The sequence below is a fragment of the Euprymna scolopes genome, chromosome 5 (genome assembly GCF_053919585.1).
Source record: "Euprymna scolopes isolate OS-2025 chromosome 5, ASM5391958v1, whole genome shotgun sequence".
Lineage (NCBI taxonomy): Eukaryota > Metazoa > Mollusca > Cephalopoda > Sepiida > Sepiolidae > Euprymna > Euprymna scolopes.
In genome coordinates, this window is record NC_136486.1 from 77,831,845 (window position 1) to 77,844,631 (window position 12,787).

At 39.3% G+C, this 12,787-nt stretch overlaps 1 protein-coding gene across 4 annotated transcripts in view; it reads right to left on the reverse strand.

Annotated features, from left to right (window-relative positions):
• LOC145276869 (activating signal cointegrator 1-like) overlaps nucleotides 1-12,787 on the reverse strand; it is a 158,541-nt gene that overhangs the window by 48,256 nt on the left and 97,498 nt on the right. For all 4 annotated transcript variants that reach the window (XM_080128272.1, XM_080128271.1, XM_080128274.1 and 1 more), the window contains one exon: nucleotides 4,780-4,891. In XM_080128272.1, coding sequence (XP_079984398.1) covers nucleotides 4,780-4,891 — 112 coding nt within the window. The remainder of the gene's footprint in view (nucleotides 1-4,779; nucleotides 4,892-12,787) is intronic.

A 12,787-nucleotide genomic window follows, 5' to 3' on the forward strand; every position in this document is an offset into this window, starting at 1 on the left:
GAAACAGCTCAGGTCTCTTGCTTTTGCAGTTGTTTCCGGTGTCTTTCACACATGTGTGGATTTCCTTTAAAGGGAAGTGACGTTGCCCATGTGTGCATGTTAGAGTGCGTGTGTATGCACATGAATGTGAGTGTATGTACGTGAACGTGAATATATGTACGTGTGTGTATGTGCGCACGTATGTTTGTGTGCGTGTATGTGTATGACAAGAAAAGTGGCTTGAGATGTGAACGCGTGTTTTTGTGTGAGACTAGAAAAAGCTTGCACAGCTCTGTAGAGGTATAAAATACTCTCAGGTAATTTTCTGCCATAGTAGAGGGAACACACCTAGTCTTAATAGTATTAAATGGTACCATCCATTTATGGTTTCGTTCCACAAAGGACTGAAGGATCTGTTTTTCCTTCATGCCTATTATAGAGCATTGTACCATCAGCAAATATACCCATCTCTGACACAATTTTATCAGGGATAGTTTCTTAATATTAAAAATAATAAAAGTCCAAGGATCGAATTCTGATATACTCGCCATATTAATGTTTGGATGTAGGTCCATTAAACTCGATTTTCCTATTGTCTAAGAATGATCTAATTATATTTAGGATTTGTCAACTAAAACCTTATGATTTAATTTTCATTAAGAGTCCTTCATACCAGACCTTATCAAAGGCTTTGGATATATCAAGGGCCACCACCTTGGCTTCCCCTGCTCTGATTGCATATGCGAGCAGTGATAATCATTAAAATATTTGTAATAGAACGGGATTGCCTAAATCCATACGGTTGATCAGAGAGAAAATTAGCTTTTACAAGATTGTAAACTAGTGCTTGATTGATTAATGACTCAAAGATTTTAACGAAAAGAGGGAGGAATAATTACACAAATGGTCTTTCACAAATATTCTTGTATGCTGCTACGACAGAGGTAATTTTCCAGTTAACTGGGAAGCAAGATTCAGTAAAACATTTGTTGTAGCGTTCAGAAAGTACAGGGGCTAGCTCAGTTGAGCATTTCTTAATTAGTATAGCAAGTAAGAGATTAAACCCACACAAAATGGAGGTGTCTAATTTTTTATATGACATCGCTGACTTAAGGCGTGATTTTCAGATCATGAAATGTGGCTTTTGTCCGCATAGAGAAATTTGAAAGAAATTTTTTTGTTGGGGCTACAGTAGAGTCGAAGGGAAAGCAGTTTAGTCTTTCTAACTACTGTACAAGTCATCCTCTAGTAGCCGGATAGTGAAGGAATTACTGATAGGATAAAGAATTTAAAAAAAAAAAAAAAAAAGTTGTTGGACATTAGAAAAAAAAAGTTTTTTTTTTTTTTTTTTTTCTAATGTTGGAAAATTTTATGTAGTGCTCAAACTTGATGTATCACGAAAGTTTTCTGTAGCGATCAATCTTTTTTTATATACAAACTAAATTAATATCACAGAAAATTTTGTTTTGTGATCAAACTTTCGATATATATAAAATATATAAATATTATAGAAAATTTTGGGTTGTGATCAAACTTTCGATATATATAAAATATATAAATATTATAGAAAATTTTGGGTTGTGATCAAACTTTCGATATATATAAAATATATAAATATTATAGAAAATTTTGGGTTGTAATCAATTATTCAATATAGACAAAGACACAACGATAGGAGAGAGAGAGAGAGACACAACGATAGGAGAGAGAGACACAACGATAGGAGAGAGAGACAACGATAGGAGAGAGAGACAACGATAGGAGAGAGAGACAACGATAGGAGAGAGAGACAACGATAGGAGAGAGAGAGACACACAACGATAGGAGAGAGAGAGAGAGACAACGATAGGAGAGAGAGAGAGAGACAACGATAGGAGAGAGAGAGAGAGACAACGATAGGAGAGAGAGAGAGAGAGACAACGATAGGAGAGAGAGAGAGAGACAACGATAGGAGAGAGAGAGAGAAAGAGACACAACGATAGGAGAGAGATAGAGAGAGACAACGATAGGAGAGAGAGAGAGAAAGAGACACAACGATAGGAGAGAGAGAGAGAGAGACAACGATAGGAGAGAGAGAGAGAGAGAGACACACACAACGATAGGAGAGAGAGATAGAGAGACACAACGATAGGAGAGAGAGAGAGAGACACACAGCGATAGGAGAGAGAGAGAGAGACACACACAGCGATAGGAGAGAGAGAGAGAGAGAGACACAACGATAGGAGAGAGAGAGAGACACAACGATAGGAGAGAGAGAGAGACACACAACGATAGGAGAGAGAGAGAGACACACAACGATAGGAGAGAGAGAGAGACACACAACGATAGGAGAGAGAGAGAGACACACAACGATAGGAGAGAGAGAGAGACACACAACGATAGGAGAGAGAGAGAGACACACAACGATAGGAGAGAGAGACACACACACAACGATAGGAGAGAGAGAGAGAGACACAACGATAGGAGAGAGAGAGAGAGAGACACAACGATAGGAGAGAGAGAGAGAGAGACACAACGATAGGAGAGAGAGAGAGACACAACGATAGGAGAGAGAGAGAGACAACGATAGGAGAGAGAGAGACACAACGATAGGAGAGAGAGAGACACAACGATAGGAGAGAGAGAGACACAACGATAGGAGAGAGAGAGAGAGACACAACGATAGGAGAGAGAGAGAGAGACACAACGATAGGAGAGAGAGAGAGAGAGACACAACGATAGGAGAGAGAGAGAGAGACACAACGATAGGAGAGAGAGAGAGAGACACAACGATAGGAGAGAGAGAGAGAGACACAACGATAGGAGAGAGAGAGAGAGAGACACAACGATAGGAGAGAGAGAGAGAGACACAACGATAGGAGAGAGAGAGAGAGACACAACGATAGGAGAGAGAGAGAGAGACACAAAGATAGGAGAGAGAGAGAGAGACACAAAGATAGGAGAGAGAGAGAGAGACACAAAGATAGGAGAGAGAGAGAGAGACACAACGATAGGAGAGAGAGAGAGACACACAACGACAGGAGAGAGAGACACACAACGATAGGAGAGAGAGACACACAACGATAGGAGAGAGAGAGAGAGAGACAACGATAGGGGAGAGAGAGAGAGAGAGAGACAACGAGACAACGATAGGAGAGAGAGAGAGACAACGATAGGAGAGAGAGAGAGAGAGACAACGATAGGAGAGAGAGAGAGAGAGAGAGACAACGATAGGAGAGAGAGAGAGAGAGAGACAACGATAGGAGAGAGAGAGAGAGAGAGACAACGATAGGAGAGAGAGAGAGAGAGAGACAACGATAGGAGAGAGAGAGAGAGAGAGACAACGATAGGAGAGAGAGAGAGAGAGAGACAACGATAGGAGAGAGAGAGAGAGAGAGACAACGATAGGAGAGAGAGAGAGACAACGATAGAAGAGAGAGAGAGAGAGAGAGACAACGATAGGAGAGAGAGAGAGAGAGAGAGACAACGATAGGAGAGAGAGAGAGAGAGACAACGATAGGAGAGAGAGAGAGAGAGAGAGAGAGAGACAACGATAGGAGAGAAAGAGAGAGAGAGAGAGACAACGATAGGAGAGAGAGAGAGAGAGACAACGATAGGAGAGAGAGAGAGAGAGACAACGATAGGAGAGAGAGAGAGAGACAACGATAGGAGAGAGAGAGAGAGAGAGAGACAACGATAGGAGAGAGAGAGAGAGAGAGAGACAACGATAGGAGAGAGAGAGAGAGAGAGAGACAACGATAGGAGAGAGAGAGAGAGACAACGATAGGAGAGAGAGAGAGAGAGAGAGACAACGATAGGAGAGAGAGAGAGAGAGAGAGACAATGATAGGAGAGAGAGAGAGAGAGAGAGACAATGATAGGAGAGAGAGAGAGACAACGATAGGAGAGAGAGAGAGAGACAACGATAGGAGAGAGAGAGAGAGAGACAACGATAGGAGAGAGAGAGAGAGACAGCGATAGGAGAGAGAGAGAGAGACAACGATAGGAGAGAGAGAGAGAGAGACAACGATAGGAGAGAGAGAGACAACGATAGGAGAGAGAGAGACAACGATAGGAGAGAGAGAGACAACGATAGGAGAGAGAGAGACAACGATAGGAGAGAGAGGGAGAGACAACGATAGCAGAGAGAGGGAGAGACAAAGATAGCAGAGAGAGGGAGAGACAAAGATAGCAGAGAGAGGGAGAGACAAAGATAGCAGAGAGAGGGAGAGACAAAGATAGCAGAGAGAGGGAGAGACAAAGATAGCAGAGAGAGGGAGAGACAAAGATAGCAGAGAGAGGGAGAGACAAAGATAGCAGAGACAGAGAGAGGGAGAGACAAAGATAGCAGAGACAGAGAGAGGGAGAGACAAAGATAGCAGAGAGAGAGAGAGAGAGGGAGAGGGAGAGACAAAGATAGCAGAGAGACAAAAGAAAGGAGGAGAGAGCGAGAGACAAAAGAAAGGAGGAGAGAGCGAGAGACAAAAGAAAGGAGGAGAGAGCGAGAGACAAAAGAAAGGAGGAGAGAGCGAGAGACAAAAGAAAGGAGGAGAGAGCGAGAGACAAAAGAAAGGAGGAGAGAGCGAGAGACAAAAGAAAGGAGGAGAGAGCGAGAGACAAAAGAAAGGAGGAGAGAGCGAGAGACAAAAGAAAGGAGGAGAGAGCGAGAGACAAAAGAAAGGAGGAGAGAGCGAGAGACAAAAGAAAGGAGGAGAGAGCGAGAGACAAAAGAAAGGAGGAGAGAGCGAGAGACAAAAGAAAGGTTAGAACGAGACAGAGAGACAAAGGGTGGGGGGGAGAAGGAGAGATTTGTTTGGTTTACCTGGAATTTTCACAACTGTTCTTGCTTTTCCTTCTTTACTATAAAGGGAAACAAACTTGGGCTTTTTTTTCAGAAGTTCTTTACTTGATTTACTGATTGATTCAGGTTTTTGCTGAAAAAGTAATTGGTATAAATCAGTTAATGTGCACATTTAACACATTAAAAAAGAAGAAAAAAAACAAAAAAAAACGAAGTGACAATTTATTAACATTATTCCAATCATATTTTTAAATAATTTCCAATTAATTTTAAAATGTGATATATTATTAATTACTTTTTTAATTTGAAAACGAAAATAATTCAATTGCTTTTTCCATTTTTTTTTTATTTTACTAATCTCTATTCACTAAATAGAATAAGGAAATGACAATGCATTAGAATAAGTTTTTCCTAAAAGGAAATGTTATGTTTTATAGCATATGAATCATTTTTAGGTTATGCAGTGCAGCAATTTTGGTAGATTTAGTGGGTTTAGTGGCATATCAATATGTGTGGGTCATTTAATGCCAATGTGATTCTTCATACAAAATTTCTGTTAGGTTTCAGAGTTGGGTTATGGTTCATTTATTTGTTCTTTAAGTGTAAGCCTATTGTCATCAAAAAGGGGTACTGGATATGACCTTAAAGTGGTGAGGCCCCAGCTTGCGGGCTTTGGAGAGTGTGGAGCCACCCTTTAATTGCCAATGCTCCCAGGTCCACTCTAACCTGTAGTCGTAGTACACTCTAACCTGTAGTCGTAGTACCTGTTATTTATTGTCCATCTTGGAAGGGTTTAATTTTTTCCTAACTTGCCATTTACAAATTACAAAAATACGAAAATTACACCAGACATCACAATCCAACCTCCGACACCACGTCCGACATTCTGGCGCTAGCCGCACACACGTACACACAACACGAAAACAAACGCTGTCCTACCCAGCACACGCGCACACACACGTTCACTACCATCTTCTTTAAAACATGTTCTTTTGAAGAGACAATTTTTTTAAGCTGTTGACACACATGTTTTGAAAATCTAGCAAAAATTAATTTTCCTGAAATTTTTCAATATTTAAAAATAAATTATGCCGGCTGATAAAATTTTAAAACTTTTTTTTAAAGCTAGAAAGATAAAATTTAAAAATACTTATTTTTATATATATATATATATATATATATATATATATGAAACAAAACTAAAAAAAAAAAAATGCGCGTTCACTCGTGGTCTTAAGTTCATTTCGGGTTTGTATTACTGTACACATAGATTCGAAAAAGTTGTCAAAAAAAAAAATATATAACAAATAAATGTTATCAAAGGCAAGATAAATTACTTTTCTACCAAACTGGATATATTTTTTGTGTTTTTATTCAATGTAACATGTTTATTCAGCTCGAAAACCATACAGTGTTTACCGATGTATTGGAAAATTCAAGATGGCGCCTCACTCCCTCTTTAACACGGTAAGTATGGGAAAAGGTGTTATAAATAAAGAACTAGAAAAAATACTATTAAAAATCTGCCGAATATATGTCAAGCTATGTCACGGTAACATATATTGAGCGAGTTTTTAACAGTATTTTATCCAGTTTTTTATTTATAACACCTTTTCCCAAACTTACCGTGTTAAAGAGGGAGTCAGACGCCATCTTGAATTTTCCAATACATCGGTAAACACTGTATGGTTTTCGAGTTGAATAAACATGTTACATTGAATAATGTCACGACCCGGTCAATGGATGACCGAATTGATTGGCAGTCAGATCGCGACATAAGAATTTATTTTATTTTATATCCAACATCTCATAATTATCTTCGGTTAATCGTCAGATGTTGGATTAACCAGCGAAACATATCAATAAGGAGAACGGAACAACAGAGCAAAAATGACGAAACGAACACTCAATAAAAGTTTAGAATTCAAGAAAGATTTTTATATACAAAGGAAGAAGAAAAAGTTCCGATAAAAAGAATGAGTGAGACAGACGTATTTCTGGGGATGTTTGTCAGATGTATGCGACATGCAAAATACAGTACAATATGTATAAAAGTTTGTGGAAAGGAAAAGATATTGGCATGAGATAGGCCAAACTTATCTGTTTTTATCCGTTAGGGTAAACACGGATTAAAAGTTCGCAAACACAATATCCAAGAAAAAAAAAGTTGAGATGGCGAAAGTTTATCTTTCTCGAATCTTAGTTCCAAAGAAGAATTCAATCGACAATACGATTGTATTTGGAATGATAATCCGCAATTTAATTAATCCAAATCTCAGCCAGATTAAATGTTGAGGTTAATCGACAATACGATTGTATTTGACTAATAATCCGCAGTTTAACTGATCCAAATCTCAATCTTCGATGAGGTCCGATTCTCGGAGCGACTGTTTGATATATGTCTCGCTTCTTTTCGCCAACTGTTTATTTCTTATTTTCAAATCCTTCGTGCTTCGCGTTTCCCGCCACGAATGTTCACTGTCTGGTTGCCATGACAACGTATTTCCGCTCGCTACGGCGATATTCACACCCAACCTCTGTCCCATTTCCCTCAGCCAAGTGTCTGCCACGCCACATCATTCACAGAGAGAGGGGGTTATCTGGTTCATTAGATTTTTAAGAAAGAGAGAGATAGCGAGATATATACTTTTTCGAATCTATGTGTACAGTAATACAAACCCACATTCATTTTGATTTTAAAAAAATTCATTTTGATTAAAAAAATAGTTTAATTTTAATATTTGTTTATTGTCTTAACTCATATCAAATGTTTTGCTTGTGTTCTGCTTCAAATATTCATAATCTTACATGCATAATTTTCATTTAATTATATTAAATAAACTTCAAGTTTACTACAAATCAAATCGTGTTCCTTCACTTTTTTTAAAATGTAATTTATAAGTAATTAAAGAACGCATTCTAATCTTTAAAATCTATAATGCAACGAAATATTCAATTGCTTACTTAAACAAACAACTTGTGTTTTTTTTATTATTTTTTTATTATTAATATTAGATGAGTTTCAGTATAAATCATTGTGTTCTTTATTTCAATCCAATTTGGAAGTTTTGTAACGCTGTCTGTAAAAATTACTGTTGATTATTGACAGTCTAAGAGTTCCACATATCTTGCTTGTTGGGACTTCGGCGATGACGTCATTTTTTCAGTTGGCCGGCCATCTTTATAACGAAGGCCACGCCACCATCCCCCCACCAAAAGGGGAAGTCTGGCATTTTCTCACCCGAAAGGGGGGAGCTTGGCAGTTTCTCCCCCCAAAGGAGGGAGCCGGTGTCCCCCCCCCCAAGGGTGGGGGGGCGAAGAGGCCAGGAGGAGGTGACTTTTTTCTTTGGAAGGGGGGGAGTGGAGAAGCCTCCAGGCACCCTCCTCCCTGAAGGTGGGGTTGGGGATTATCTCTCCCTGAAGGGGGGGAGGCCGGCACCAAGCATGTAAATCCAGAGGGGTGACTTTTTTGTTACCCTTCGGAGTGGGAAGGGGGCCGATCACCCAGGCAATGCCGGGTAACCCCTGCTAGTATATCATAAACAGATCTGACAATTCTATTCACTTTCAGTTTGTGAAAGGGGAATCTTTCACCATACTTTCCCTTCACGATGTCAATTCGACTTATATTAATACTTAATATATAGATATTTTTTTTTTTACATGGAGAGTAAATAATGCATTGTGGATGTGTTATCGGCAGCTCCCATAACCAAGGTTGCGGAGTCTGATGGGAAAGTCCGACTCTGACTCCTTTAATAACTTTGACTCCCTCCTTGACTTCTACGCGGAAATCTATTCTACAGATCCATATACCAGCCTCCCACATCTATTCAGCATGAATTTTATAATTACTTTTCATGTATATTATTTTTGATGTTTAACATTCACTTGTATGATAAATATACTCACACGTGCACTATATCAGCTTTATTTATTTATATTTTTACTCATGTCTACTCTTTACAAGGCATATCACCACTTGGGTTTAAAAGGCTACTATTTGGGATGAGGTCTAGGAAAGATTAACAAGATGTTGGTTTATGTAACATTTTAAATTCTGCATATCAGTACGGGCAAGTAGCAGGAAGGGAATTCCAAAGTCTAGCTTTTTGAGGAAAGAAACTATTAGAATAGAAAGCTTTCTGGCATATAGGGACCTCAACAGTGAAAGGATGAGATCTTATTGCTAATCGAGTTTGTCGGGAATATGTACGTCGAGGGGGTACAAGTGCAACGAGTTCATCAGAACAGTCCATTAAAATATTTGTAAAACAGGCAGAGAGATGCAACATTGCGGCAATGGGAAAAGGGCCGAAGTTTAGTTAGTAGTGGGACCGATTAGATTGACAACTCTTTGGACCCTATTCAAGAGGGAGAGGCTAGTTATAGATGCACCAACCCACATGTGACAACAATACTCCATTCATGGGCAAATGGTGGCCTTGTAGAGGTACAGGATACTTTTAGGTGTGAATAGTCTTCTAGCGCAATAGAGGGAACCCACTTTCTTTGCAGCAGTCTTTGCAATGTCCTCTTTGTATTTGTTCCAGTTTATATTGCCTGTAAATGTTAGGCCGAGGAGTTTGAAGATAGAATTCTCAGGTAGGGTGTTTTTCATCGATATAAGCAGTTGGAGAGGCGTCTTGTAATTGTTAAAGGAGAGCAGCTTAGTTTTACTAGCATTAAATGTTACTATCTATTTGCGGCCCCACTCCATAATGGTATGAAGGTTATTTTCTAACGATTCTGCTATTGTTTTAGATTTATGTACATCAGTTCTTTCTTCACGCATATTATAGAGCGTTGTATCTTCAGCACATATACCCATCTTGGACACAATATTATCAGGGAGGTTGTTTATGAATATCAGAAATAATAATGGTCCAAAGATCGACCCCTGACTTTTTCAAAGGCCTTGGATATATCAAGAGCTACTGCTATAGTTTCACCCGCCTTATCCAATACATGGTAAATGCGTTCAGAGATGAATGCTAAAATATCTGCAGTAGAACGACATTGCCTGAATCCATACTGTTTGTCAGAGAGAAGATTTGCTTTTGTGAGGTTGTGAACTAGCGCTTGATTAAATAAGGTCTCAAAGATTTTAGTAACTAATGGGGCGATATTTGAGAGGGTTTGTTCTTTCACCAGAATTCCTGTACACTAGTACGACAGAGGCCATCTTCCAGCTATTAGGGAAACAAGATTCAGCAAGGCATTTATTGTAGAGCATGGAAAGTATAGGGTAGTTCGGCTGAACATTTCTTAATTAGTATAGCAGGGATGAGATCAGGCCTTCGAGTTGTCCAAGTTTTTTATGATATTGAGGACATCATAAGGGGTGATTTTTACATCTTCTAATGTGGCTTCAGTCTGCATAGGAAAATTACCATTACCGTGCATGCAACCTTCTGGTTGTTTGCTCACTGGAGGAATTACTGATTGCCTTTTATTCATTACACTATTATAGATTTTCCAGAAATCACGAGTTCTTATCTTTGCAATTCTATGCATTCCCTGATTATTTCAGCATGCTTTCTTTTAGCTGTCGCTATTTCTCTCTTGCAATGATTTCTTGCCTATTTGTATTTGACTTATGACGTATAAACCGGTGGAATGCATGGTGTCTTTGTGTAATAGCAGCTGCACACTCTGTAGTGAACCATGGGGGTGAGTGGGGCTTGCTATATTACTTCTATGTGGGAACATGTGCTTCAATTCCCGCTTTGCACCATTCAATTTTCTAATTGGCACACTGTTCAGCAGGAAGAGAGAAGATATCGGTCCATGGGGCATCTCAGATGTGTTCTCTAATGGTTTCCCAGTCAGCCCTGTTGTAGTACCTTGTTGTTTCGAGTAATGATTCCTCACCTTGAAGTTGGGATTTAAATGTGATGTCAAATGATACCACTAGATGGTCTGCGTTTCCAAGCGGTTTGTCGGCATTAGTCACACAATCCTCAGGTACTGTGGTGAGAAATAGGTCTAGAAGTGAAACCTGCTGAGATTCACGATCTGGTAGGCGAGTTGGAAACATTACTGTCTGTTTAAGGGAATGGGCTATAGAGAAGCTATAAGTAGAGCATCCAACTGCATATGTGTAACCTGAGAAACCAAGCCAATTTTTATGGTGGACATTAAAGTCACTAAACATGTATTTGGGAGTTACTAAGGAGAGTGCTGCATTTATACTATCAGTGACATGACCGATTAGGGTACAATCCTGACTTGAGGAAAACCGGTAGAGAAAATATAAGTAACTAACACAGTGATGACATGTTAGTCGAAAGTACATAAAAGCCTGGTCATTTGATTCAAGATTTTTCTCTTAAGTTAAAGGGAGGGTGCTATGAATATAGACTCCAAGCCCGTGCATATATCTATCCGAGTCCTTACAGCAAAGAGGGGGGGGTATCCTGTCATGTTAAAGTGGTTAGAGTAGATTGAAGTGTACGTTTGTTTCACTTAATGCTAAGATATCCAGGGAGTTTACTAAAAGGTAAGACTCTACATCATCTAGATTACCCCTAAGCCCAGGGATATTTGTGAAAGCTAGCCTCAAGGGCGGAGGCGAATTGGTTTTGTTTGGGTGGTTGTCTGGTTTTATCGTGATATTTGTTTGGGTGGTTATTTAATTACATCTTTGTTTAATGTTAGGTTAGAGAAAGAGTGTTGCACAAAGTGGGTCGGTGTTGACACCAAGTATACACACGGTGACCCATTAGCCGAGTCCTGTCTAGAAGTTGTGGTCTCGTGAAAGTCCACAAGATATAGCAGCAGGGTCCCTTTCTATGCGCGACATGGCACTACAACTATCCTGATATTATACAACTGATGACAGAGCAGTCGATCTAAGCATTACCAAAGAGTTAGGGCTCCTGTACTGTCAGTCAAAAGCAGCAGCCAGACAAACTGCCAATCAGTTACCTTCAACCTCTCAGACAAGACTGGCCCAAATAAATCATGTGAGCACAAGTGGCATGCAAGCAAACCCAATTTTCTCAGTTTCTGAGAGAAAGAGTGAAATTTAAAATAGGGAATAGGGGAACAGCATTCAATGTTCTAGTCAGAAAACAAGGCCAAGCACAAGGTGGGTCTGGTGAGTCCCTGGTATTGTACCTCTGGTCTCGTTAATAGCCAAAGAAAAAGTGTGAAAGCCAGCGATAGGCAAACCCTATCTACTCCTTAACCAAGTTAGGTTTGCAAACCAGGAATTTGTTCGAGTCACCAACTCCAGGAAGAACCATGACTGAGGAGATCTCCCTCTGGCAGCTTTATTATCAGTTTTCTTTCTCTTAAGTGGATGATCTGACAAGATCTATGGGTCCATCACACCGAGAGAGATAACCATGTGCCTGGTTTCTACACTAAGTATTAGATGGATGATCTGACAAGCCATCACACCAAGAAAGGTAACCATGCGCCTGGTTTTTACATCAAGTATTTTTGCGCTCCCACATGAATGAAGATAGTGATTATCTTACTTTAAAGTTTTCTCTATTCTACATAAATGTAGGATTAGAGATAGGTTCCCTTCTTACAATTACAAGAAATTGTATCTTTCAAGTACTGTGAGAGAATCAATTAGCTCTAGCAGCTAATTTGTTTTAAAATAAATGAATAGGATATTAATAATTACTTGAATATGTAAGGGAATATAAAGCAAAGAAAATAAAAGAAATGGTGGGACTTGATCTACATAAAGAGGTTACACACTCTCCAATTAATCCAATTTACCAAATTTCCACTACTAATGATTACTGTATTATCCCACTGACGACTATACACTCAGTAACCCTTATCCTCATGTGACCTCCAGGCCTTGATAAGTGCCGACCACTATGTAAAAACACAAACAAAAAAAAACGAAGACTAGTTCTCTCTTTTTTGTTTGCCAGTGAAAATTTATTGAAGTGACATGTATCATCTACACCATTTATATTATCAAATAACAGGCATGACAAGTTGTTAACATGCAAACTTTTACAACTGCACTAAATTTGAAGCAAATAAATGTAAGCATATG